Genomic DNA, 25,281 nt, shown 5'->3' with positions numbered 1-25,281 from the left:
GCACCAGTGAGTGCCCTGGGCCCTGTTTTAGGCATCAGGGATGTAGCAATGAGTAACGCAGATGGCAATTCCCGCCCTCCGGGGGATTTCTTTCTGGCCAGGAAGACAGAGGAAGATCACAATGAATATGTTCGCACCTGGCGTGGTCGCAGGCGATTGTGCTAAGGAGGAAAACCTGAAGAGAGGTGGGATCAGCAGTGTCAGGGCTGGGGAGGGACTGCAGTATCAGCTGACAGTGGCCAGTGACAGCCTCACTGAGAAGGGGACATTTGTGCAATGCCCGGGGTGGGGGACGTCTGTGAAAATGCTTTCAGGCAGAGTGCAGCATGTGCGAAGGCCCTGAGGTCAGAGTCTGCTTGGCATGTCTAGACTGTGTGGCTGGAGTGCATCGAGTGACAGGGGCAGGTGGAGCTGAGCCCAGAGAGATGCCAGGGCTCCTGGCCATCATCAGAATGACTGTGGTTTGACTCTGAGTGAGGTGGACCCCATGGAGAGTTTGAGGGTCCCTTCTGGCAGTTGTGGGGACTGGTTATTGAGGGTGTTTCTCGCACATGGGAGGTGGGATGGGGATGGGGTAAAACCCCACCAGGCAGTAGTGGTGCAGAGAACAGTGTGAGCTAACACACAGGCGAGGACGTTGAGAAATGGGGTGTGTGGTCTAGTGGTCTGGCAGCAGTAAAGACAGGCCACCAGGAGTCCTTAGGCTGGAACATAAAGGACAGTAAATGTTGAGAGCTTTGGGCTTCAAGCAGAGTGTCTGTAAAGCCGTGGGAGGGATTTGCAGCAGGAGATCAGGTTGTGTGCTCGAGCTCATGGGGGCCACTGGGGGATAGGGTGTCAGTTTGGCTACAAGTAATGGAAAATTTCCTGGAACACTGGTTTTTCTATCATATGCTGCAGGCTGGAGGAAGGCAGGGCTGAGTTCGAGGAGTGAGCAGCTCCATGGTCATCAGGAACGGGACACAGGCATGGTGGTCTTGTCCTGCCAGCTCTCATTTGCCACCTCATGGTCCAGGACGAACTCCAGAAAGGGGCAGGAGAGCCCCCTTGTTTTAAATTATTATTATTATTATTATTATTATTTTGAGACAGAGTCTCTGTCGCCCAGGCTGGAGTGCAGTGGTACGATCTCGGCTCGCTGCAAGTCCACCTCCCGGGTTCAAGCAATTCTCCCACCTCAGCCTCCTGAGTAGCTGGGATTATAGGCATATGCCACCACGCTTGTCTAACTTTTGTATTTTTACTAGAGATGGGGTTTCACCACGTTGGCCGGGCTGGTCTTGAACTCCTGACCTCAAGTGATCCACCTACCTCGGCCTCCCAAAGTGCTGGGATTTCAGGCGTGAGCCACTGCGTCTGGCTTAAATTGTTCTTGATCGTGGTGAAATACACATGATGTAAAATCTTAACCATTTGTAACTGCACAGCTCGGTGGCATTAAGCACATTCACATTGTTGTGCAGCCATCACCAGCAAGCATCCAAGGAAGTTTCTTATCTTCTCAAGCTGAAACTGTTCCCGTTGAACACTAAACTCCCATTCCCTCTCCCTGTAGCTCCTGGTAACCACCATTCCACTTTCTGTCTCTGTGGGTTTGACTCCGCTAGGGAACTCATGTAAGTGGAATTATACAGTGTTTGGTCTTTTGCATCTGGCTTATTTTACTTAGCATCATGTCGTCAAGGTTCATCCATGCCATGTGTAGCAAATGTAAGTGTTTCCTTCCTTTTTGAGGTGGAATATATTCCCTTGTGTGGACAGACCACATTTTCTGTATCTGTCCATTCATCGACGGACACTTGGGTTGCTTCCACCTTTTGGCTATTGCGAATAATAATGCTGCTGTGAACATGAGCAGAAGAGCTCCCTTTTTTGAGGGTGGACTGTAATTCTGCTTAGATTTCATTGGCTGGAGCTTCATCTCCTGGCTACATGTAACTGCAAGGAAGACTAGGGAATGTGGTGTCTTTATTCTGGGAGGTCAGGTGCCTCACTGAACGTGAGAAAGAAGGGAAACAGACATTGGGATGGATAGCTGGCTGTCTACAGCAAGGCGACGGCAAACTAGGACAGTGGCACAGTTTCAGGAAACCTTCCAGAAGGGACCTCATCTGGATTGAGGAGCGGGGGAAGGAATTGAAGAAGCCCACGGTCTCAAACCTGGGTGATGGTGACAGAGGCTGCTGGATGGTTCTGGCATTTGGGAGAGGATTTTGACTTCAATTTTGGTCATCTTAGGGTCATCTTTTTTCCTTAAAACCACTAGTATTAGTGATAGGACCCTGTTGACAGGGTTTAGAAACGTTTAGAATCCCGTTCTGTGTCTTTATGTTTGACCCTGGACCAGTTCTCTTTTCCTTTTTTTCTTTTCTTTTCTTTCCTTTTCTTTTTTCGACGGAGTCTCACTCTGTCGCCCAGGCTGGAGTGCAGTGGCGCCATCTCGGCTCACTGCAAGCTCCGCCTCCCAGCAGGTTCATGCCATTCTCCTGCCTCAGCCTCCCAAGTAGCTGGGATTACAGGTGCCCGCCACCATGCCTGGCTAATTTTTTGTATTTTTAGTAGAGATGAGGTTTCACCGTGTTAACCAGAATGGTCTCGATCTCTTGACCTCGTGATCCACCCACCTTGGCCTCCCAAAGTGCTGGGATTACAGGCATAAGCCACTGTGCCCGGCCAGTTCTCTTTTCCGAGCCTCAGCTTTTCTATCTGTAAAATGAGGATAATAATCCATGTCTTTTTGGGTGGTTGTGGGGATCAGAGATAATGCAAACTAAGTGTTAAGTATGTGATGGGCCTTCATTAGCGGGAAGTGTTCAACACTGAGAGATGCAAGAATAGAGTATCGGTTAGCTGTTGCTGGGTAACATACATTCCAAAACATAGTGGCCTGTTGCTGGCTTAATGCATGAATTTGTGGTCAGCTGAGTACTTCTGCTGACCTTAGCCATACTCAGCTGATCCTGGGGGTGGGGGTAGGTGCTTGCTTATGTGGCTGCTGTCAGCTGACAGCTCCACTGGAGCTAGATGACCTAGGATGGCCTCAGCTGGGATGACTTGTCTCTGCTCCCTGCAGTGTCTCAATCCCCAGCAGGCTAGCATGGGCCTGTTCAGTTAGTGGATGTGCAGAGTTCCAAGAAAATAAATAGAAGCATTCAAGGTCTTTTGAGGCCTAGGCTAAGAACTGGCACACCATCACGTTTATCTCATTCTATTGGCCAAAGCAAGACAGAAGGCGCAACCAAGAGGTTGGGAAATACACACTTTCTTTTAATAGAAGCAGCTGCACTATCACATTGCAAAGACAGTGAACACAGAAAAGAGTGAATAATTGGTGCTGTTATTGCAACCAGTATACCACTGTATTTTAAAATAAATAAAACCAATTTATTTTTGAAGAAAAGCAGCCTGGGTTGGGGTAGATCTACATCTTTAGGAACCTAGTCTTCTATTTTTATGTTTAATTATCTTTAACTTGTAGTTTCCATCTTCAGGGTTACTTCATGGCCCAAGTTGGCTGCTAAAGCTCCAACCATCACATATGTGCTCCAAGAAGGAGAAAGAGGAGGAGCAAAAGCTACGTACTTGATTCAAGTAGAGTCATCCCCAGTTTAAAGCCCTCCTGAAGGCTCTGCCGAGTGCATCTATCTATAACTGCAAAGGCCCCTGGGAAATGCCATCTTTTAACTGACTTGAGTAGAATTGGGGTTTGCTAGTAAACATAAGGGGATAATGAGTGTGGCTGGGGGGTTAGTTTAGTTCCTTCCACAAAAGGCCGTTTATTTGTTATCTTTTTCAAAAGACTTATGTTAGTCCTACCCTGTGTCAGAATTGGGAAATAGAGGCAGAGGACCTCTCTGCCCTGGGAGAGTGCATAGTTTGGCAGAGGAGATAAGAAAATGGTGAATTCAGCCAGGCACGGTGGCTCACGCCTGTAATTGCAGCCCTTTGGGAGGCTGAGGTGGGTGGATCATGAGGTCAGGAGATCGAGACCATCCTGGCTAACACGGTGAAACCCCATCTCTACTAAAAATACAAAAAATTAGCTGGGCGTGGTGGCGGGCGCCTGTTGTCCCAGCTATGTGGGAGGCTGAGGCAGGAGAATGGTGTGAACCCGGGAGGTGGAGCTTGCAGTGAGCCGAGATGGTGCCACTGCACTCCAGCCTGGGTGACAGAACGAGACTCCATCTCAAATTAAAAAAAAAAAAAAAGGCAAGAAAAGAAAATGGCGAATTCACCTCCATTTATCAGTCCTTCCCCTGAGCCTAGCTCCAGGTCGGGGCCAGGGATTGGGCAGTGATAACTGTCTCTCCTTGCAGCAATGCTGTGACTGCTGTGGGCTGGGCCTCCGCGTGCGGGCTGAGGGCCAGTTATGTGAGTCCAATCCCAACCTGGGCTATCCGTGCAATCATGTCATGCTTTCCTGCTGTGAGGGTGAAGAGCCTCTCATAGTACCTGAGGTCCGCCGACCTCCAGAGCCTGCGGCTGCACCACGGAGAGGTGAGTGCTGCCCTTCCCTGGCTGTGGCATATGGGGCGAAGGCTGGGTGACCTCTGGCCTTCTGTGGGGACCCTGGGTCCATCATCGCCTGTGGCTTGAGACACAAGCTCTGCTCTAAACAGAGTTCTGAGGATGGTGATTTCATTGTTTTCTGTGGATTACCCACTCCACCCACCTAACCACCAACTACTGCCCATCACCCTTTCACTGTCCACTCACCACCTTCCCCTCTCTTTGTCTATACATCTTCCTCCCTATCTATTTTGTCTGTACATCTTCCTCCCTATCCACTTACCAGTCTGCTCTTTTTCCATCCATTGCACTTATCTCCCACCCATCCTCCCATCCTTTTGTCCATTTCTCCATCCATTCATTCATTCACTCCCTCAATCATCCTGTATCCCATCATCTGCCCATCCATCCATCCATCCATCCATCCATCCATCCATCCATCCATCCATGCATCCATCCATCCACCCACCCACCCAACCAATTATCCATCCATCCATCCATCCACCTACCTACCCACCCATCCACCTGTCCATCTATCCATCCATCCATTCATCCATGTGTCTATCTACCGATTCATTATCCACTCATCCGTTTTGTCTGTTTATCCATCCATCCATCCATCCATCCATCCATCCATCCATCCATCCATCCATCCATCCTTCCATCCTGCTATCCATCCATTTTTCCATCTACCTACCCATCCATTCATTCATTTATCCATCCATCTGTCTGTCCATCTGTCTGATCATCTATTCACCTATCTATCCATTCATCCATCCACCCACCCACCCATCTGTCCATTTATCCATCTGCTTATCCACCCATCCATCCATCCATCCTTATTGTCCTTGGTGTCACCCCCTTCTTCTTCCTTTCTTGTACTGTGGCCACTGTTCCAGCTGCAATGTCCAGTCCCTGTCCCCTAGCCAGGGCTGTCTCCTGGACCCATGACCATTAGCCTTCTCTGTGCCTGGTAGGTCTGCAGGAGCCTGATGAGGGTACCCCAGTGAGTCAGCAGATGTCCTTTATGTACATGGGCCTTGGTGGCTGGGAGGCTGGCGCCATGAGATTCCTGGCAGGCCTGCTTTGTGGGTATCCACATGTTCAGCCTCAACTGCTTGGGGACCAGATGTCCAGGTGGGTTCTAGAACCACTAGCCCAGTTTTTTCGCTGTTCCTATGGACCATCATCTGGGTCCCCTGTGGATTTGTGCTGGGCACTTCATGGAGTGAGAATTAAAGCCACAGATGAGATCCTCGTATCAAGATTAAACTCTTGGCCTCTGGAGTCAGGCAGACTTGGTTGGAATCCCAGTTCCTTTGTTTACCTGGGGCAAGTCACACAGAAGGAAGGCTCTTTCTCAGAGCCTTCATTGTGGCATCTATTAAATGGTGTTGTATTCTTTACCTTGCTCAGTGCAAGGATGAATGATAGGATGCCTGTCAAGGGCTTTTGGCAGTGCCTAGCGACGCACTCAGCATTGCCACTACTGTTGCTGTTACTGTTGCCATGCTTCAGTAGCTCAGAGGGGGAAGATGAGGCCCAGAGAAAGGCAGGATCTTGCCCCAGGCACATGCCGGCTCTTTGGCACAGCCAGGACTGGACACCTTGGCTCTAATAACTCTCACTTTTGCCCCAGGCTTTCTGCTGCCCAGAGTTTTATCTAGACCCAGTCAGCCTTGGCTTCAGTCAACCCAGATCTCTGTCACTATAATGCAAGATGGCAGAAGTCTGTGCATAGGGATTAAGATGCCTGCTGTCCACAGGTGCCAGGGCCCAGGAGATCATACAGGAAGAGCTCATATCCTGTGAGGTACAGGTGGGAGAACAGATACCTGGATCTCCCATCAGGGTGAGGCAGGGGCAAGTGCATGGGGGTTGACCAGGCCCGGCCTGGGCAGATCAACCAAAACAGATGAAGCCATTCTGATGTGGGTACAGAGAGTAAGTTGAGTCCAAGGAAATGCTGCTTGCCGAGACTGGCTCTAAGGGGCTGGTTGAGTACTGGTGTGAAGGCCAGGTTAGCACCCAGAAGAGTCTGACTGAAGGTAGAATTTGGGAGGAAGTCTGGCTTCAAAAGTCAAAGGGCGGGTGGGTGGAAGGGAGGTGGGCAACAGAGTCAGGCATGATCCGGGCCAGAGATCAATGCTCCCTCCTCCTGTGAAGAAGGTGCTGGTGAGGGTGAGCTGAACCTGAATCCTGGAGGTGCTGTCTAGCCTGTGGTGTGCTAGGAGGAGTCCTGGGCCCGGGTCTGTCCGCCGCCTGCCTGCAGTGCTGAGTCTCTGCAGGGCCAGACCGCCAGCCATCATGGCCCTGTCTCGAGGCACCGGCTGGAACTGATTGGGCCTCAGCTTAATGTAAACACCCTCCATATGAAACACGTTCCTCAGACGTGACTTCATGCAGCTATTCTCTATGTGGGCTCCACTGCCTGGATTGGGTGGGAAGGGCGGAGGCCCTGGGCTGGCACAGAGCTTAGAGGGGCTGTAGGCCTCTCCCTGAAGTCCTAGCTGCATGCTTTCCCCACAGCTGTTAAACAAAGAACTTCCCAAGGAAGCTCAGCCCCAGGAGCCTTCTCTTCCACTCTCACCTGTTCCCCAGCACAACCCTGGGAGATGGGTTTATCCCAGAATCTGGAGGCACAGAGAGGCCTAGTGCTGCCCAAGTTGACCCAGCTGGTGAGGGCCCAGGTCAGTGGTCACATCTGATCCAGTGGAGCCCAGATTTGCAGCTCTTTCTGCTGCTAAGGAAGGTCCTCCCTGATGTCACTGAGGTTAGGGGTCTGAATCTATTATAACACTTTAGTGAGAGCTTCCTTGTGGATCTGACCCTGTCCTATTGTAGGGGACTCAGTGATGAAGACTTGGACCTGGCTCTGATGGGTTCATTCTTACTGTTTGAGGTCTGTTCATTCATTTGCTCGTCTGTCCATCCATCCATCCGTCTGTCCGTCCATCCATCCTTCCATCCATCCACCCACCTGCCAATCCATCCATCCATTTGTCTGTCCACCTGTCCATCTACCCATCCACTCATCCACTCATTCATCTACCCATTGCTCCATTCAGCCACACACCCATTCACCCATTCACTCATGTATCCATCCACCTACCCATCCTTCCATTCACTCCTCCACCCACCCATCCACTCACCCATCCATCTATCCATGTACTCATCCATTCATCTACCCATGTACTCATCCATTCATCTACCCATCCATCTATCCATCCACCTACCCATCCATCCATTCAGCCATACACCCATTCATCTATCCACCCATGTATCCATCTATCCACCCATCCTTCCATCTACCCATCCATCTATCCATCTATCCTCCGTCATTCATCCACCCATCCAGTCACCACCCATTCATCCATCCATCCACCCACCCATCCATCCTGCTTCATCTATCCTTGCTGTCTGCCGGGCACACAGAGGCCTTGATGAGGACCTGCACTAATTTCCCAAAGCTGGTGGTCTCAGCCACCTACTCTGACCAAGCTGGCTCTGTCTTGAGCTCTAACTCCTGTCCTAGTTTCAGAGGCAGAGATGGCGGGCCGAGAGGCCCTGTCACTGGGCACAGAGGCCGAGCTGCCTAACAGCCTGCCGGGCGATGACCAGGATGAGTGCCTTCTCCTCCCGGGAGAGCTGTGCCAGCACCTTTGCATCAATACTGTGGGCTCTTACCACTGTGCCTGCTTTCCTGGCTTCTCACTACAGGATGATGGCCGCACTTGCCGCCCAGGTAAGGGCCCTGATGGCCAGGGCAGGGGCTGTGGGCAGGGCTGATCTTGCCAGGGGAGTGTGGCATTTCTGAGGTGCACACTGTGGGGTGCTTCACCTCCTTCTACCCCATACGTTGGAACCCACAGAAGCCTGAGGCCTCCAGTGATGGGAGATTTGTGAGGCAGGGAAAATAGAAGCTTCCTTCCTGGAGCTCCATCTGCAGGGACCTGGCCCCAGCGCCTTGTCCTTTATTTGAGTGCAGGGACAGGCTCTTACCAAAACCCAGCTATCTCCCCAGCGCTGGGCCCGTGGTGATCCAGAGGGATTTCTTCCCAGCCAGTGGTCCTAGAATTGATTGTTGGTTTTTAATCTAGACACTCTTTTTCCTTTCCCCCCTCTCTTCTTCCTTGCCTCCTTTCCTTCCACCCCCTCTACCCCCAGTAGCTGAGCTTGATCTTTCCCAAGGTATATGCACACTCCAAACCTCATTTTCCTCTCCTGTGAAATGGGGTGGGGGATTAAACGTCAGTGCTCTGCGTGAGAAGGGCAGGTGCCTGGAAGTGCCTGAGGCCTGGCTGAAGACCTGAGACCTCCCCCAACCCCCTCTCTGCTCTACCCATGATAGAGGGTCACCTTCCACAGCCAGAAGCCCCACGGGAGCCTGCACTGAAGTCCGAATTTTCCCAGGTGGCCTCTAACACCATCCCGCTGCCACTGCCGCAGCCCAACACCTGCAAAGGTAAGCGGTGGGGGTGGTGTCTCCAGGACAGGACCCAGGGTCCAGGGAGTGGGTCTGGGCTGCTTGCAGGTGATGAGCTCTTTGGTGCTGGATATATGTAAGATGGCCCCTCCAAAGGGTGTGCTTCTGTTTTGGGATGATGGGCTTACCTGGGACTGAGGGAGGAGCTGAGGAAGTCACTGAGGAGATGTGATGTGGGGGGCAGCCTAGGGCCTGGTGTGTGACCCCAAACAAGCCAATTAGCTGCTTTTTGTCTCCATTCTTATAACGTTGAGGTAGTCATATCCTGGTTTGCCCACCTGTTGTGGAGACTGTGTTCAGCGATGCCTAGAAAGCCCTCTTCTTTATTGTTCTTCTCCTCATTCCCTTCCCCCACTTTTTTCCCTGCCTCCTTCCTTTCTCTTCCTCCTTCTCTATTCTCCTCCATCTCCTCACTGTTCTTGCTGTCACTCAAGGCATGGGCTGGGATCTGAGTGGTGGGGGAGGTAGACCAAGAACATCGTCCCCGACGCCAGATGGCGTTGGAGCAGACTTAATGGATGAACCTATGAAAAAGATCAGGAGTGGGGTTCCTTGTCTCCCAGCCTCCTTGCCTCCCTGCCTCCCAGAGGCGTTGTTTCTGTGTCTCACTAGTAGGTTAGAGCCGGGGATGGGGAATGAACCAGTGTGGACCAAGGCCAGGGCCTGGTGGTCTCTGATTTCTGTGTGGTTTTCTCCAGACAACGGACCCTGCAAGCAGGTGTGCAGCACTGTTGGGGGCTCAGCCATGTGTTCCTGTTTTCCCGGCTATGCCATCATGGCAGATGGCGTGTCCTGTGAAGGTGAGTGCCTTGGGGTGCCCTCCTACCTGTGCAAACCTGAGTTGGCCTGTGATGGGGGCCTCCAGGTAGGCGTGGCTGGTACCTAAAACCTGCTGAGTTTGTGCGGGAAAAGTCTTGGCTGCTATGATGAGCACCCCCAGTGGAGCAGGTTAAACAGTCACTCCCTCTCACTGTATGTGCGGTGTGCACATGCACTCCAGGCTGGGCCGCAGCGGGCTGCAGAGGAACAGGGCCCGGGCTCCTCCCATGGTGTTGCTCCACATTTCCTGGAGCAATGTTTCTCCTGCGGAGTGTGCACCTGAGTCCCTGGAGGCCTGGGTCAAACAGGCGGGCCTGAGATTCTGCTGAATCCCCAGAGATCGAGTCAATAGGTCTGGGTGGGTGGGCCTGAGAATCTGTGCTTCTAACGAGGTGATATGGGTGCTGCTGGTCTGTGGACACTACCTCCACTCTCCTTGCCCTGGAGGGTTGCCCTGGTCTGTGCAGCAGTCCAGGCCTGGGTGGAGAGGGGGAAGGGGAAGCAATGCCAGTTGTTTTAAGGGCAGCCGGAAGTGTCCCCGATGGGGAGTGGGAGGGACGCTGGACAGCAGGAATGCCTGGCTGAATCTGTTCCCAAATGAAGGACATTGGTGATGATTAGCTCTCCAAGGATCACATTCCTTCCACCCCCGTGACCCTGCCTAGGTCTGGATCTTGTCTCTGTGGGTCAGGACCCCCCACTGTAAAATGAGGCCACTGGATCCAGCACCTGCTGGGTTGGTTCCCACAGTGAATGGCATCTGAAGAACCAATCTGAGAGGTCTCAAGACTTCACCTCCTGCCTAGGGGCAGGACAGAAATGGAGTATGCAGAGTCTAGAAAGTATGGCAGTTCTGGCTCAGAGATGAGACCCTGATGGGTGTCTGGGGAGAACAGAGTCAAGTCTGCCTGGGTGAATACCCACATTTCTCTCAGAAGCTGAAAGCCTGTGTCCATCCCCAGCTGAGACTATGTTCTGATGTGGACAAACACTGTCCTGTGAGCCCAGAGAGGAGAGTAGACTTGCCCAGGGTACATGAGGTGGCAGTGACCGGCAGGCCTTCCTCTCCGATGCTGGGGGCAGCTCTCAGGTCCAGGTGGTGCTGGGTTCTCTGGGCCCTGCTCCCCATCTCCCAGGGCCCTGAAGATGTAAGGGCTGCATCTGTCCTGGGGCAGGCCTCCTTTGGGCCCAGCCCTGTGAGGCCCCTCTGCCTGTGCTGGTCATGCAGCCTGGCCCATGTCTGCACATCCCCAGGATCCCTTCCCTCCTCTGGGGGCCCTGGCAGTGAAAGCCAGGGTCCAGGCCACAGGTTGCAATGGGCATTCAGAGGGGCACCTGCCCTGTGGAGGAGCGCTGCTCAACTCTGCTGCATTGGAAAGAATCAAGTGAGTTCCAAACATGTTGAGTACAAGAATGTTTAAAACACTTCCAGATTTCAGGTTTCTCTTGAAACTTTGTGAAATCTGCATACAAGGGGTCCACACCCCCGTCCCCTTTTGGATGGAGCACAGACACTTAGTGTCCTGGAACCCCTGCGGGCCCTTCCCTGGTTTATGTTTCTGGCCTGGTCTAAGTACTGGACTCTGCAAGCTCTCAGTGGCATGGTTCTCTTGGTGCCTGTGGATGTGGGAAGTGTCGAGTGCGTATGGGAGGCAGCCTTTGGTCCTGTCCCCAGTGTGACTGTGGGCAGCCACCCACCCTCTCTGAGTCTCACCTTGCCACCTTCCTTACTGGGGCATTGGGGACCAGCTCTGCACACTCAGGCTTGGGCCCAAGGCCCAGCTACACACAGTCAGGCGGGGAGGCCCCAGGCAGGCCCCTGCCCCTTGCTGGGTCTCATTCTCCTGTCACTGATGCTCCGTGGCAGCCCATGCCCCTCTAACAGTCCTTCTGTTTTTCCTCCTGCGGCTGCCACTAGACCGAGACGAGTGCCTGATGGGTGCTCACGATTGTAGCCGGCGACAGTTCTGTGTGAACACCCTGGGATCCTTCTACTGTGTCAACCACACAGTGCTCTGTGCGGATGGCTATATCCTCAATGCGCACAGGAAGTGCGTGGGTAAGCCAGGGCCCCACCTGCCGCTCGCCGTCACAGCTCTCTGCTCTGCTCCACGCCAAACCTGCCACACTGTGGCCACATGCCAAAGGGCCTGCCCTTTGCATGTGAGCTCTCAGCACAGCCAGCACCGCAGTGCTCCATGTCATACCCTTGTGTCCTGGCGTCTTGTCCCGCTTGGCTGCCAGCTCCACCTGGAGGCTGCTTTCCCCAGGGACGTGTCTGTGTGTCAGGGAACTGGATGTGCTGGCCTAGTGGATCATGGACCCCACCTGGGCTGCAGGAAAATGAGGGGGTCAGACATGCTGGGAGAAGGATAGTATGTGTGGGGTCTGGAGGCAGGAGGCCTGGGCTCCAAGCAGGACCCCCAGAAGCTCTATGGCCTTGGATGAATGACTTGTCTTCCCCCAGCTGTGGTTTTCTCATCTGTAATAAGGAGGCTGTTGATCCTCTTTTGACGATTGCGTGACGTGTGCGGGGTAGCACAGAGCCCGGGCACCGTGAGCAAGCTACAACAGCTACATGCCTTCCCCAGGGTCCTCTGCAGAGGCTGGTGGACAGAGGCTGGGGTCCAGCAGAGCCCCCCTTGCACACCAGCTTGGCATTCCTTTGCTATGTGACCTCGAGCAGCAGAGCTCTCCTCTGAGCCTCCCTTTCCTTCCCTCTGACCGTGGGGCCAGAGGACTGGGTGCGGGCTCATAACCGGCATCTGGCCTGCACATCGCCTGGGTCGGTGCTCAGTGATGCCTCTTCCTTCCCCTCTCTTAGGCCCCATGTGGGCCAGGCGCCAGGGCTCTGGGAGTGCTCTGTGCATACGTCTGCAGCCTCTGGTATTTTCGCAGAGGACTGTAAGCCCTTGTCCTCCTCCAGTTTGTGGTCCCAAACGAAGATAGACCCAAAGTAGCTGGGACTCAGGGCAGGCTGTGGTAAATGCCATCACAGAGATACATGCAGAGGGCGAGGTCATTCCAGCTGGTGGCATCGGGTTAGCATTTGGAAATCAGGAAGGGTATGCGGGGTGGAAGGAACAGCTCGAATAAAGGTGTGGAAGTAAGATCAGAACATAGTGCGTTTAGGGCATGTGACCAGAGCCCCATTTGTCTTCTCTGTGCTTGGGGACCATGTCCAGCCTGGACATATCCCCTTCCTTCCTCGCCTTTCACCACTGGGCACATGAGCCCATGGTGCTGGGCTGAACGCCTGCTACAGACATGTTTGCCCTAGGCCTCTAGCTGTCGGCACAACATGCGCCTCCTGACCCTGCTTGCCAGCAGCCAGCCGGCTCCTCCTGTCTGTGTTGGGTCCGTGTGTGTCCGTCTGGGAAGGCGGATCCCACCAGGGCCCACGAGCACCCCTCCCATGATGCTCTGCCCTCTCGCGATGCCTGAGTACGCAGGCTCCTCTGGCTGCCTGGAGATAAGACCTCACACTAAAAGGGATCCCCAGGCAGCTGCAAAGTGGGTTCTGGGAATGAAAGAGCAAGGGCACATTCCATTCAGCAAAATTTATGAGCTCACACGCATTCCTTTATTTCTTTCCCTCCTTGTTCATCCTGTACAAACCCGTCAGCGCCTGTTCTTCATCCTTCCATGCCCCTCGCACACGTGTTCATCCCGTCGTGTTAGCACCTGCGGTGCATTCTTTCCGTCATTTGTACGTCCACAAATGTCCACTGGGCTCTCCTGCAGTTCATTTGTTTGCTCTGCACTTGTTTATTAACCCAGGCAGGTGAGATGGGAGGCTCATGCTAGGATCAAGAGTGTGGCCTCTGCAGCCAGCCTGCCTGCCTGTGCTGAAATCCTAGCTCTTTCAATTTCTGATATAAAGCCTTAAAACTGTTGGTTAAACTGAGCCTGTTTCCTCATCTGTGAATGAGATAACAGCACCTACCTCAAAGTGTCATTGTGGGGATTAAATGAATTAGTCCATTTAAAGAATTTGCTAGTCTTGTGACAGCATTGTTATAATTCAACCAATGTTACACTGAGGCAACCTGCAGAGGTAGTAAACTCCCCATCACTGGAGGTATGTAAATCAAAGTGGCACAGTATTGGGTGTGACCTGTGCCAGGGACTCCCCTGTGTTTACCATTTGCCTTTTGTGGTCTGTACTTTGAAGACTGTCTTGGGCACAGGGATAAGTGTTTCAGGTGGGCTGGGCTGCAAGAAGATGTGAGGGAGGCAGCCCCCAGCTCTGAGCCCCCCATGAAGTGGTGCTCCAGCAGTGCCTGAATGATGGGGCAAGGGTACAGCTCTGGGCCGGGCGCTCTGACTTCCGTTCCTGATCTGCCACATGGCTGTCCGTGTGACTCTGGTCCAGTCACAGCACTACTGGGAGGCTGATTTCTTCCTCTGAGAAATGGGGCTTGCAGAACGATGTCCTCTAAACCACCTGCCCCTGGTGAGCCTCCGCCCGTGGTGCTGCTGTTTATTACCATAATTCCTCCAGGCTGTGGGAGGCTCCTTGGGTTATGGGCATTTCTGGGGTCCTGGGAATGGTCTCCTTCTATAAGTCCAGCCTATAAATCAGAAGTCTCTATCTTGCCCAACCAAGCCTTCCTTGGAAACCACTGGCCCAGAACTGTCCCTTTCCCTCCTCCCCATTCCCAGCCATCCCCAGGTCTGCGTGGTCTGACACTGTTTGGTTCACCTGTGAGTTTGGGAGGGTCTCTTTCCCCAGGGCCTTGGCCTCCACCTCTCCACCTAGTCCCCTAGTCATCCTTGTAGACTCAACTCGAATGTCACCACTCCTGAGAAGTGGCCCTGATGGTCCAGACCACAGTGGGTAGTTCTCTGGCCGGAGCCCCCAAGCCTCCACCTGCCTGTCCTTGAGGGCCAGGGCTGGGGCCGACACACCCGCTTGGTCACAGGAGCCTAGCACAGAGTTATGTGTGTGGAATGGATAGATAAGGAGAGGACTAGTGCACCTGACTGCCGCCACAAAGTGGAGCACCAGGAGGGAGTAAATGGGTCCGCCCTCCACACTGGCTTAGCGCTGGCCTTGGGGCAGTTTCTGAGTTGGTGGCCTCTGTGGCCCCTGGGCAGTTTCTGAGTTGGTGGCCTCTGGCCACTGTGGCCCTGGGGTGGTTTCTGAGTTGGTGGCCTCTGTGGCCCCTGGGCAGTTTCTGAGTTGGTGGCCTCTGTGGCCACTGTGGCCCTGGGGTGGTTTCTGAGTTGGTGGCCTCTGTGGCCCTGGGGCGGTTTCTGAGTTGGTGGCTTCTGTGGCTTGGGGGTGGTTTCTGAGTTGGTGGCCTCTGTGGCCCAGGGGCAGTTTCTGAGTTGGTGGCCTCTGTGGCCCGGGGACAGTTTCCAAGCCTCTGTGGCCCGGGGACAGTTTCTGAGCCTCTGTGGCTCCCCACCTCCCTTATGCGTCCTCTCTCTCCTTCATTGGCTTCTCCTCTCCCCAACTACGTATCCCTGGAATCTCCCAGGAGCTGGTCCTTGGCCTTCTCTCCGTGTGCTTCTCTTCCCTGGGTGGCCTCAGCCATCTGACCATTCTCAAGTTAGTATTCCCACTCAGACCCCTTGTGCGAACTCCAAGGCATGTCCTTGGCTGCCTCTTCACCCTCAAACTCTCACGGCCAGCAGGGTTCCCACCTTCCCCCGCAGCCTACACCTCATAGCCGGCCCTCACTGCCACCTGTCGAGCTGCTTGGCCAGAAGCTCTGGGCCCCTCCTCCCACCTCACTTTTATCTCATCCATCAGTGGGTTTTGTTGGTTCCAGCTTCACAATACTTCCGAATCCAGCTGCTTCTCCCAGCCCATAAAAGGTAGTCCGAGCCACTGAATCTCCTGCCTGGATTCTCACCCCTATTCTCCAGCCCCTGCCAGGGATCCCTGCTCCAAATAAATCAGACCACTCTCTCTTCTGCTTGGAACTCTCTGTGGCTCCCACCGTTCCTCCTGCTCCCCCTCTTTCTCCCTTCTCTGCCCTGCAGCACACCCACCTCCTAGCGGGCCCTTGAACCTGCACAGCTGGCTTCCTTCTCAGGGCCTTCACGTCCCTGACCCATCTGCCTGGTCTGTCTGCATGGCCCAGTCTGTCATCCTGTATCATCTTTGCTCCGATGTCTTCTTTTCTGAGAATCCATCCCTGACCCACCCCCCGGCAACGCCCCCCACTGTACCTGGGCACTCCCTGTCTCCTGTGTCCTGCTCTGTTTTGTCCATAGCACTCAGCACCACCTCCATTTATGTTTGTTTATGTATTTACTGTGTCCTTTCCCCTTGAGTGTCTGCCCCACAAGGGCAGGGATTTCTGTCTTGGTCACTGATGTACACCCAGTGCCAAGAACAGTGCTTAGTGCATAGCAGGCGCTCAATAAATCTTTGTTGAATGAAGGGATGTTTGGGTGCCGAGACATCAGCCACATCTCTGAATGGTGAGCACCTTGAGGGCGGGACCTGGAGCTCTCTCCCTCCTGGTGGCCCAAGGTCTCCTGGCTGCACTCAGCCACTGTCCTAGGGACTCTGCAGCTTCTGACAGCCTCGCTCTCCCTGCAGACATCAACGAGTGTGTGACAGACCTGCACACGTGCAGCCGGGGCGAGCACTGTGTGAACACGCTGGGCTCTTTCCACTGCTACAAGGCGCTCACCTGCGAACCAGGCTATGCCCTCAAGGATGGCGAGTGTGAAGGTGAGAAGGGCCCAGAAGGACCAACTGGAGGCCCTGCCCAATGGCCAGCTTTGCCCCACCCCTCCCTGGCCCCACCCGTGTCCTGCCCTGGCCATGCTCAGGCCTGGCCGTGCCCCTCTCCATCCCCTCCTTTCTAGCAAGCTCCCCTTAGTTGGGTTTCCTGCTGGTGGGAAGACCCCACGGTGCTGGTGTTTGGGGCAGAGATGGGAGTCTGAGGCAGGGTGAGGGCAGGTAGGTCCACCTGGCTTTGCTCCTGCCTGCTGATGTCTGGGTGCCAGTTATGCCCCTTGCTGTGGCCTGGTTTGTACATTGAGGTAGAGCCCACAGAGGGTTCACTCCGTCCCTTTCACTGGAAAATTCCAGCCTTCTAAGCAGAGGGAGGGGTTTCATCCAACCCTTTCAACAAGTACTTCCTGAGCTGTTCTTACGTGCCTGCCAGGTCCTGGGTACCAGGGATCCAGGGTGGGGTGCTGTGGCCCTTCTCTGACCTCGTGGTGGGGGCAGTGGAGTCCACATAGGCAAATGGAGATGGCAGAGTGACTGGGGGTGGGGGCCCCGTAAGTGGTGGGTCCAGGGAGGCCCCCGGAAGAGGTGATGTTGGAGTTGAGACCTGAATGAGAAGCTTCAGGCAGAGGGGGCAGCATGCCAAGGCCTTTTGGGTGTGGGGAAGAAGCACTCTTGGCATGTTCCAGAAACAGAAAGTCTCCGGAGTTGAAGCCTTGCTGCCTGTGCTACCTCCCTAAAGTGTGAACACATGACCTGACCTTACAGATTTAGGCACACGGTGGGGACATCCCCACTTCTGCCCTCTGCAAGTGTGGGACAGCGGCTAACAGAGCAGGCTTGGGAGCCAGTCCCCCAGGTTCTGGTCCTGGTGCAGTGCTCCCCAGTGGTAGAGCCTTGTCTGTGCCTCAGCTTCCCTGTTTGTAAGATGGGGCTTGTCGTGACATCTACTTCTTTGGGCTGAGAGAGCCCAGAACAATGGTGGGACCAAGGAGAAGTGCAGTAAACATAGTTATGTTGCTATCACTCCTGGGACAAAGGCCATGCCAGCAACAATGTGGCTCTGCCAGCTTCCCGGAGAGATCTTTGTAGCCATCAGGGTCATGGGTCTGTGGGCAGAGATGTGTGGGCAGGGCTGCTGGGTGTAAAGGCAGGACCTGTCCCCCAACCCTTGACACCCAGCCTCTCCGCTACAGACGTGGATGAGTGTGCGATGGGCACGCACACCTGCCAGGCGGGCTTCTTGTGCCAGAACACCAAGGGTTCCTTCTACTGCCAGGCCCGGCAGCGCTGCATGGATGGCTTCCTGCAGGATCCTGAAGGCAACTGTGTGGGTGAGTGGGGGCTGCAGCACTGGGGATCACCAGCCTGGGACTCTACTGGAGGCATTGCAGGGGCTTTGAGGGCTTTAGAGACCAGGGAGGCCTGGCTTGCTGCTCCATTCCTCTCCCAGCCCTCTTGTCCCTACCTGTGAATGGGCATGTCAAGTGTTCAACCCTGGGGGCACCACTGCCCCCAAAGTGTAGCTGCTCCTATTACCTTGAGCTGTTGGCTGAGTTATTATTCAGTGGCCTCTGTGAAGCTATCTGTGGGGTTGGACTGGATGTGAATGAGTATCCAGTTTTTTTAACCAGTCAGCAGTGGCTGTGTGATAGATCATGACCTGGCACATACATCTACACACATCCAGGAAGAACTGGAACACAGATGTCCCCACACAGTACTGCGTGTGACACCCACTGAAATTTCCCATTTTCGGAGAATGCTAGTGAGACCTCCTAGAATGATTCCATGCTGCACTCGAGGGTTGAGACTTACAGTTTTACAGACGCCGGCCTGGTCCCCAAGTGGGTCTGAGATTCTACCCACTCTGCGCCCCCCAACAACTCCTTCCCTAAAAGGGGTTGCTAACTTAGTCTCTATGCCTCTAAAACGTCTTGTTAATGTGCTGTACTTCCCCGGCACCTAGACCCCTGGCACGTGGTTGGTGTAGTTATCCTAGCACTCAACCTCGATCCCGCCCTGCCTCCAGCTGCTCTGTTGGGCAGATGTGAGAGGGCATAGGGCCAGCCATCAGGTGCTTGGGTTCTGGGAGGTGTATCCCTTGGGTAGTGGGGCACAGAGGTGGGACAGTCTGGCCCTGCAGCTCTGACCAGGGCTGGTCTGGAGCCTAGGACTGACCCCTCCCAGTGTGGCCCTGGGAGGGGCAAGGGCCTGGGAGGAAGCCATGCCAGGCTCCCTCTCACTGACACCTGCCTCTGCAGACATCAATGAGTGCACGTCACTGTCCGAGCCATGTCGGCCAGGCTTTAGCTGCATCAACACAGTGGGCTCCTACACGTGCCAGAGGAACCCGCTGATCTGCGGGCGCGGCTACCACGCCAGCGATGATGGGGCCAAGTGTGTGGGTAAGGCCAGCCGCCCCCACCCTGCCAGCCAGCCTGGCCTGTCCGCTTCCCCACCCGTGGGAGGTATGTGTGGAGGGAGCTCCAGAACTCAAGGTACCCTGCTCAACCCCCCACAGACGTGAACGAGTGTGAGACGGGTGTGCACCGCTGCGGTGAGGGCCAGGTGTGCCACAACCTCCCCGGCTCCTACCGCTGTGACTGCAAAGCGGGCTTTCAGCGGGACGCCTTCGGCCGGGGCTGCATCGGTAGGTAGGCTGGTGGCCAGGACCCATGGGGAACACCTGGCTGGGCCCCTGCCCTCTGTTCACTCCACCTCCCCGTGCCCAGCACCTCCGCTGCCTGAGTGGGGCCCACCTGCTGGAGCCCCCAAGGCCGTCTTCCAGCTGGCCTCATCCTCCTGCTGGGCCTGCCAGGGCCTGGCTCTGGCCCCCGCCCCCACCTGCTCAGTCCCTCCTGTCTCATCCTTGTGGCTCTGCCCCTCTTACTCTGGTCTTTCCTGCTTCCCTCAGTCTCTGTCACCATCTCTTCTTGTCTCTTGCCTTGCCTATGTCTGTCCCTCTGGCCTCTTCCTCTCGCCTTCCTCCGACACCCTTGCTGTCTCCTCGCCAGCTGGTCTCTTTGCCTCTCTCTTTGCCTGTCCTGGCCTCTCCCTGTCTTTCCTTCTGGGTCCCTCTCCTACTTAGCCTCCCCTTCAGCCCTGGATGGCCCCTGGGGGAGCTGGCTTCAGGGCCACCCACCCTCTGCCTGCCCTCCCACAGACGTGAACGAGTGCTGGGCCTCACCAGGCCGCCTGTGCCAGCACACGTGTGAGAACACACTAGGCTCCTACCGCTGTTCCTGTGCCTCTGGGTTCCTGCTAGCAGCGGACGGCAAGCACTGTGAAGGTACGCTGGCCCTCATCTCTGACCCCATGCTGCCTGGTATCTGCAGGGGGCAGACCCACCGTGGAAAACCCAGAGCCTTTCCCGACCCTTCACTCTCACATGTTCACCCACGCTGGCCCCTCCCTCCTCCGCTGTCTGACCCAACCCTCTCTGGCCTCCATGCTCACCTTTCTCCTGTTGTTTTCTATCCTGAATTCCCCTGCTGAGGTCCTGGGGCCTCAGCTCCCTCAGTCCAGAGAGGCTGGGTCTCTGTGTCATCTGTACCCACAAATGGGGTATCTGAGGCCTCCAAGGTCCGTGTACCCACCTGTGCGGGATGCGCCTGTGGGAATCCCGCTGAGGGAAGGGCTGTAACATTATTCCCATATGTGCTCATGGTGCTGTTGGCCCAGCTCAATGGGGACTGATGTGGAGTAAGGCCACCAGGCTGCTCAGTGAGGGGGCGAGGGGCCAAGCTAGAGGGCCATGGGGTCTCAGCCCCATTTACCTGGCATGGTCTTTCCCAGCCCCTCCCCAGGCTGGAGGAAATTCCCTCATTTTCTCCTGGTGAGGTGAGTTGGCTGAGACCCCTGGGAGGCCACCGATCCCTTCCCAGTCACCGGGCCTGGCAGGAAAGCTGGCCCTTGCATGGGTCAACCCCAGTCCAGCCCAGGGAGCTCGGTGGGCCTGGCTGTCAGACGGTACTTGGATGGGCTCTCCAAGGCAGACTTGGGCCCTGCTATGACTGCCTGCTGGTGTCCCTGCAGATGTGAACGAGTGTGAGGCCCAGCGCTGCAGCCAGGAGTGTGCCAACATCTATGGCTCCTACCAGTGCTACTGCCGCCAGGGCTACCAGCTGGCTGAGGATGGGCATACCTGCACAGGTACCTTTCTCCTGTCCAAGGGCCGCCTTCCAGAGAGGCACTCCTTTTGCTTGTGCCAGGCTCCCCGAGAGTCTCTCCTGGGCCATGTACATAGAAAGGTTTTAGCATCAGATCTGAGTTCAAGCCCCAGCCCTGCAGCTTCCTGGCTGTGTGACCTTGGGCAGATTGCCTCTCCACTCTGACCTCAGGCTTCTCCTCTGTAAAATGGGAATAGTGGTCCCGACTTCAGGGGGATGAAGAACTAAGTTTACATAGGTGCCTGTGACTGGCATCTGATCGTCCCCTCAGCTGGTAGTGGGAGTCAGGGAGCAGCCCTCGGGCATGAGCACTGGAGTGGGAGTCCTGTTTTGCTTCGTGGACTCGGGCAACTCTCTTCTGCTCTCTCAGTCCCCTTGTCTTCATTTAAAAAATGGGCCCCTAAGCTCTGTGGCTGTGACAGGGACAGGCTGACGTCAGTGGCTGGGCTCTGTGGGTGGATAAGGTTCACCAGGGGCTGCACCTCTCTCCGACAGACATCGATGAGTGTGCTCAAGGCGCCGGCATCCTCTGCACTTTCCGCTGTCTCAATGTGCCAGGGAGCTACCAGTGTGCATGTCCTGAGCAGGGCTACACCATGACGGCCAACGGGAGGTCCTGCAAGGGTGAGCAAGTCCCCCCGCCCCTGCCTCCACCAGGGCCTTGGGCAGGCTCCAAGCAGGCACAGAAAAGCTCACAGAGCTTGCATGCACTTGGAGCCCCCATACCCGATGAATAAATGCAGGATGGCCAATGCTACCAGTGGCCATGTTAATTGAGGTAATGCCTGGGATGAAGAAGGTGACAATCTTGCTGCTGCTCAATCCAGCTTAGAATCTTCTAGGCCTGTGCTCAGCTCTGGACTCTGTCCTGAGAGTGGAACAGGGATACTGTGGGGTGGTTTTAAGGAGGCAGGAGGCCTGTCTAGTGAGGAGACTGCAGAAGAGCCACAGGGATCCCAGGCAGTGTCCCGAGTCTCTGCAGTGTTATGCAGGGACAAGGAGATAGGCAGGTCTGTGGACCCAGAGGGTAGGGCGAGATCCCGGGGAGTAGGGAAGGGTGTCATGGGGAGGCTTATCCCAGCCCTGGTGCAGAAAGGCACTCTCCTCATCAGAGCTGTGTAGAGCTGGGAGGGGCTGTGCAATGGGAGGGTTCCCCACTCCCCTGCTATTGAGGATGTACAAGAGCTGGGCAGTCAGCTGTCGAATTTGCAAGAGAGGGGACTATGTCCCTGGAGAGAGACCACGTTCTCTGGTATTTAATGTTCCTCCTCTGCTAGAGAGTCATAATTCTAAGGTCAGTGCCATTTGCCACCAGATTCTGGGCCTGGCAAGCCCCCAGGGCAAGGTGAGGGGCCAGGATGCAGAAGGGGTCATTGCCTCAGGAGAACCAACCACTTAACCCCTCAGCCCCTCGGTCCCTTGGCACCGCAGAGCTCAGACCTCCTCCTGACTTCATTGGCCAGGTCTTCCCCACACATGGAGCTGAGAACATGGAGTTCCCTGGGGTGCAGGCTTCGGGGTGTGACCAGGGTCCTGGCCCAGCCTTGGGCATCTTCTTGTCCCACAAAAGCAGGTCTTGGTGTTCTGGGGACCAGGGGTGAGAGTTAGCACTCAGAAGGGTTTGGAGTTAGGCCAGCACGGTGCAGGCTGGTGGTTGCTACCTGTCAGTGGATCCTGAGATCGAGTCGGTAGACTTCAGCCAGCTGTCTGTGTTCTCCTTTCTATTAGCATAGAACAGAAAGCAGTGTAGGGCAGGGTGGAGTGGCGCGGCATGGGGCAGGTCAGAGTGCATTGTGGCCCTAGGTTCCAGCCCTTGGGTGTGTACGTAGTCCCATGCACAAGGAGTCCTTTGGGCGGATGCAAACATATCAGAGTCATAAGTTAAATCAGAAGACCATGAGAAGACCCTATAAATCACTGACTGGGTGGCCTGCTGGGCCCACAGAAGCTGGCTTAGGTCTGGCTGGCTGCAAAGCCCTCTTCTTTTTAATGAAAAAAAAGTCGATATGGACTCCATAAAAGGTAAGGATTCTACTCACCATGTCCTCAGCTTGGCAGGAAATACGACTTTATCCTTCTGGATTGTGATTTCACATGTGACACCAAGGCCGTGTTCCTGGGGGCAGAACACAGGTGTGGCCACTTCAAGGAAGCCCCCTCAGACACTGCAGTGACATTTGCTCTTGGAGGAGTTTCAGGTTGCAAACCTGTCTACACTGAGGACAGACTCCTTGGCTCTTTATTTTCTGACCCACACCGAGCACCTGGGGGGTGCTCGGGATACCTGGATGCCCACATGTGCCTGGCTGGCCACTAGAGAGGGCTTCCTGGGACCTGGCATATGCCCATCATGGGTGCACCTGACCCCAACGCTTCTCTCTTGCCTGGGCTTGCCCGCCACCCCGTCTCTGCGTCCTCTTCTTGGGGTGGCTGCCCCTCTGCCCCAACGGCCTGCTCTGTGTTGAAGAACTGGCAAGGCCAGGTCCCCTCTGCAGGCTCCCACTGTGCCACCAGCCCCCACCAGGAGATCGGGGCAAGGTAGAGCCCCACACCTGCACATCTGCCACCCTCGCTTCCTCTCCAGACCTTCCTTCTGGAGGAGCCTTCTGACTCACATGGTAGGCGAGGGCACAGTGGGGGCTGCCTGCTCCCCGGCCTCGTCCATTTCCCAGGTCACTCCATGTAGCCACTTTTGCAGCTCCTGACCTTCAGAGCTAAGAGGCTGTCCTTTTGTCGTGTTCTGGCTTGGGCCAAACTCTGAGGTCTCTCGGCTCAAACAGGGTCGGGGAGGCTGGCTTAGGGGAAAGAACGTGCTGGATAATGTCTCTGTTAGCCTTTAGCCCCTCTCCAATAGATAAAAAAAAAAAAAAAAGGACAGGAAAATCTGAAGGAATTTAGACTCAGCCTTCTCCCCTGGAATGCACACTCCATGAAGGCAGGGCCCTGTCTGTCTGGCTCATCAGCATCTAGAGCAAATGCCCAGCACATAGTAGGTGCTCACTGGACATTTGACCCCATGACTGAGCTGAGAGGGAACCACTGCTCATGTTTGCATGCATTTCCCTCCAGTCTTTCCCAAAGCAGATATAAACACACACACACACACACACACACACACACACACACACACACACCCACTTGTATGAAATATCAGTTGAGGCCACGCTGAAAGTCACCCTGCGTCCTGCTTGTTTCTGTGTAGTAAGAGCCCTTCTCTGCATGCCACTCGATGGGCCAGGCCAGCTTTGAGCAGTGCCCTCAGTCTTGACCCTGAGCTGTTGTGGGCTTCTGGGCCTCAGGTCCTTCAGAAGCCCTTGGAAACCTCTCTCCCGGGGCTGCATTTTGTAGGACTCCCCTGTTTCGTCCTTTTTGCTCTGTCTCCCACTTTTGCACATCTGAGTTGCGACTGACCTGCGGCTGACCCTGGCTGTCTCTGATGAGGCTGCGACGGCAGCCCTGGATACAGGGCCTAGTCCGGCTCCCACGTTAGCCCACACTCTCCAGGGACCTGGCAGCACCGCTGGGCAAGGCCCTGGGGCGTTAGGGAAGATCTGCGACTGACCGCCTCCCACAAGCTTGGTGAGGCCAGGCCGCAGCCACTCACCCTTCTCCGCCCTTCCCTTCTGGGCATCTCCATCAGCAGCAGCCCAGAGCCAAAGCAAAAAGCTCCCACGTCCTTCCTGCCCCACTCACACAAGCTCTGGGGTCACTGAAGCGGGCCACCCGGGGCATAGGCTGAGGAGCAGGAGGAGGCCCTCTCCATGTGGAGTCCGCTAGCGAATAATCAGCAACCCGGGACCACCCAGTTGGGCTCTACCCTGCCTGGCTTCTTGCCATGTTTTCTCCCACTCGTCTCTGCACCACCCTGGGGCCCATTTTATGGAGGGAGGGAATTGAGGCCCAGAGAGGTGAGCAGATGTGAGCTGACCCCCTACAAGAGAGCCTGGTGGCCAAGAGCCCAGAGTCTGAGGTGGGCCAGAGGTATTGAGTCCTGGCCTTGCCCTGGCAGCTGTATGACCCTGGGCACATTTGTGGACACCTGCACCTGCCCCGTGGGGTTGATGCAGAGTCCCCGAGGCATCACAGGGATGTCAGGCGGTAAACTCTGGAGGCAGGCTGACTATTGGTGGCATTACTATTCTGTTGTTGTTATTCTTAGGAGTCAACTTGGCATCATGATTGGATCACAGATTTTGGCATCAGGCATGCCTGCTTGCTGCCCTGCTCACTGCTGTGTGACCTTGAGCAAGGCTTTGCCCCTCTCTGAGCCTCTACACCCTCCTCTGTCTGAGGAATCCAGTGACCCTCGCTGCACAAGGCTGGTGTGAGGACTGAGTGAGGAAAATTCGTACATGGTGTCAATATGAAGGACTGGAAAACAAAAACTGAAGCCCTCTGTGACTGCCCCTGGAAGACCCCCTGCCCCTACCTCACCGGACTTCCCTGAGGCCTCCTGAGGCGGCCCTTTCTGGGCTGAGCAACTCATCCTCAAAGTTTCTCAAGATCCCATTTCTAAGACCTTTTGTCCTCCAGGGTGCCTGTGGGTTACACACACACACACACACACACACACACACACACACACACACACACACACA

General features: G+C 55.2%; 1 protein-coding gene across 1 annotated transcript in view; it reads left to right on the top strand.

Moving 5' to 3' along the window:
- The window catches only part of FBLN2 (fibulin 2), a 90,657-nt gene that overhangs the window by 62,351 nt on the left and 3,025 nt on the right, over nucleotides 1–25,281 (top strand). Inside the window, exons 5-16 of the mRNA XM_023196208.2 lie at nucleotides 4,317–4,497; nucleotides 8,045–8,254; nucleotides 8,861–8,974; nucleotides 9,694–9,795; nucleotides 11,733–11,873; nucleotides 16,374–16,508; nucleotides 17,708–17,845; nucleotides 18,776–18,919; nucleotides 19,036–19,164; nucleotides 19,678–19,803; nucleotides 20,550–20,666; nucleotides 21,179–21,307. Of these exons, the coding sequence (XP_023051976.2) occupies nucleotides 4,317–4,497; nucleotides 8,045–8,254; nucleotides 8,861–8,974; nucleotides 9,694–9,795; nucleotides 11,733–11,873; nucleotides 16,374–16,508; nucleotides 17,708–17,845; nucleotides 18,776–18,919; nucleotides 19,036–19,164; nucleotides 19,678–19,803; nucleotides 20,550–20,666; nucleotides 21,179–21,307 (1,666 nt within the window). The remainder of the gene's footprint in view (nucleotides 1–4,316; nucleotides 4,498–8,044; nucleotides 8,255–8,860; nucleotides 8,975–9,693; nucleotides 9,796–11,732; nucleotides 11,874–16,373; nucleotides 16,509–17,707; nucleotides 17,846–18,775; nucleotides 18,920–19,035; nucleotides 19,165–19,677; nucleotides 19,804–20,549; nucleotides 20,667–21,178; nucleotides 21,308–25,281) is intronic.

The sequence above is a fragment of the Piliocolobus tephrosceles genome, chromosome 2 (assembly GCF_002776525.5).
Source record: "Piliocolobus tephrosceles isolate RC106 chromosome 2, ASM277652v3, whole genome shotgun sequence".
Taxonomy (NCBI): Eukaryota; Metazoa; Chordata; class Mammalia; order Primates; family Cercopithecidae; genus Piliocolobus; species Piliocolobus tephrosceles.
This window is presented reverse-complemented; position numbering and strand designations above follow the sequence as displayed.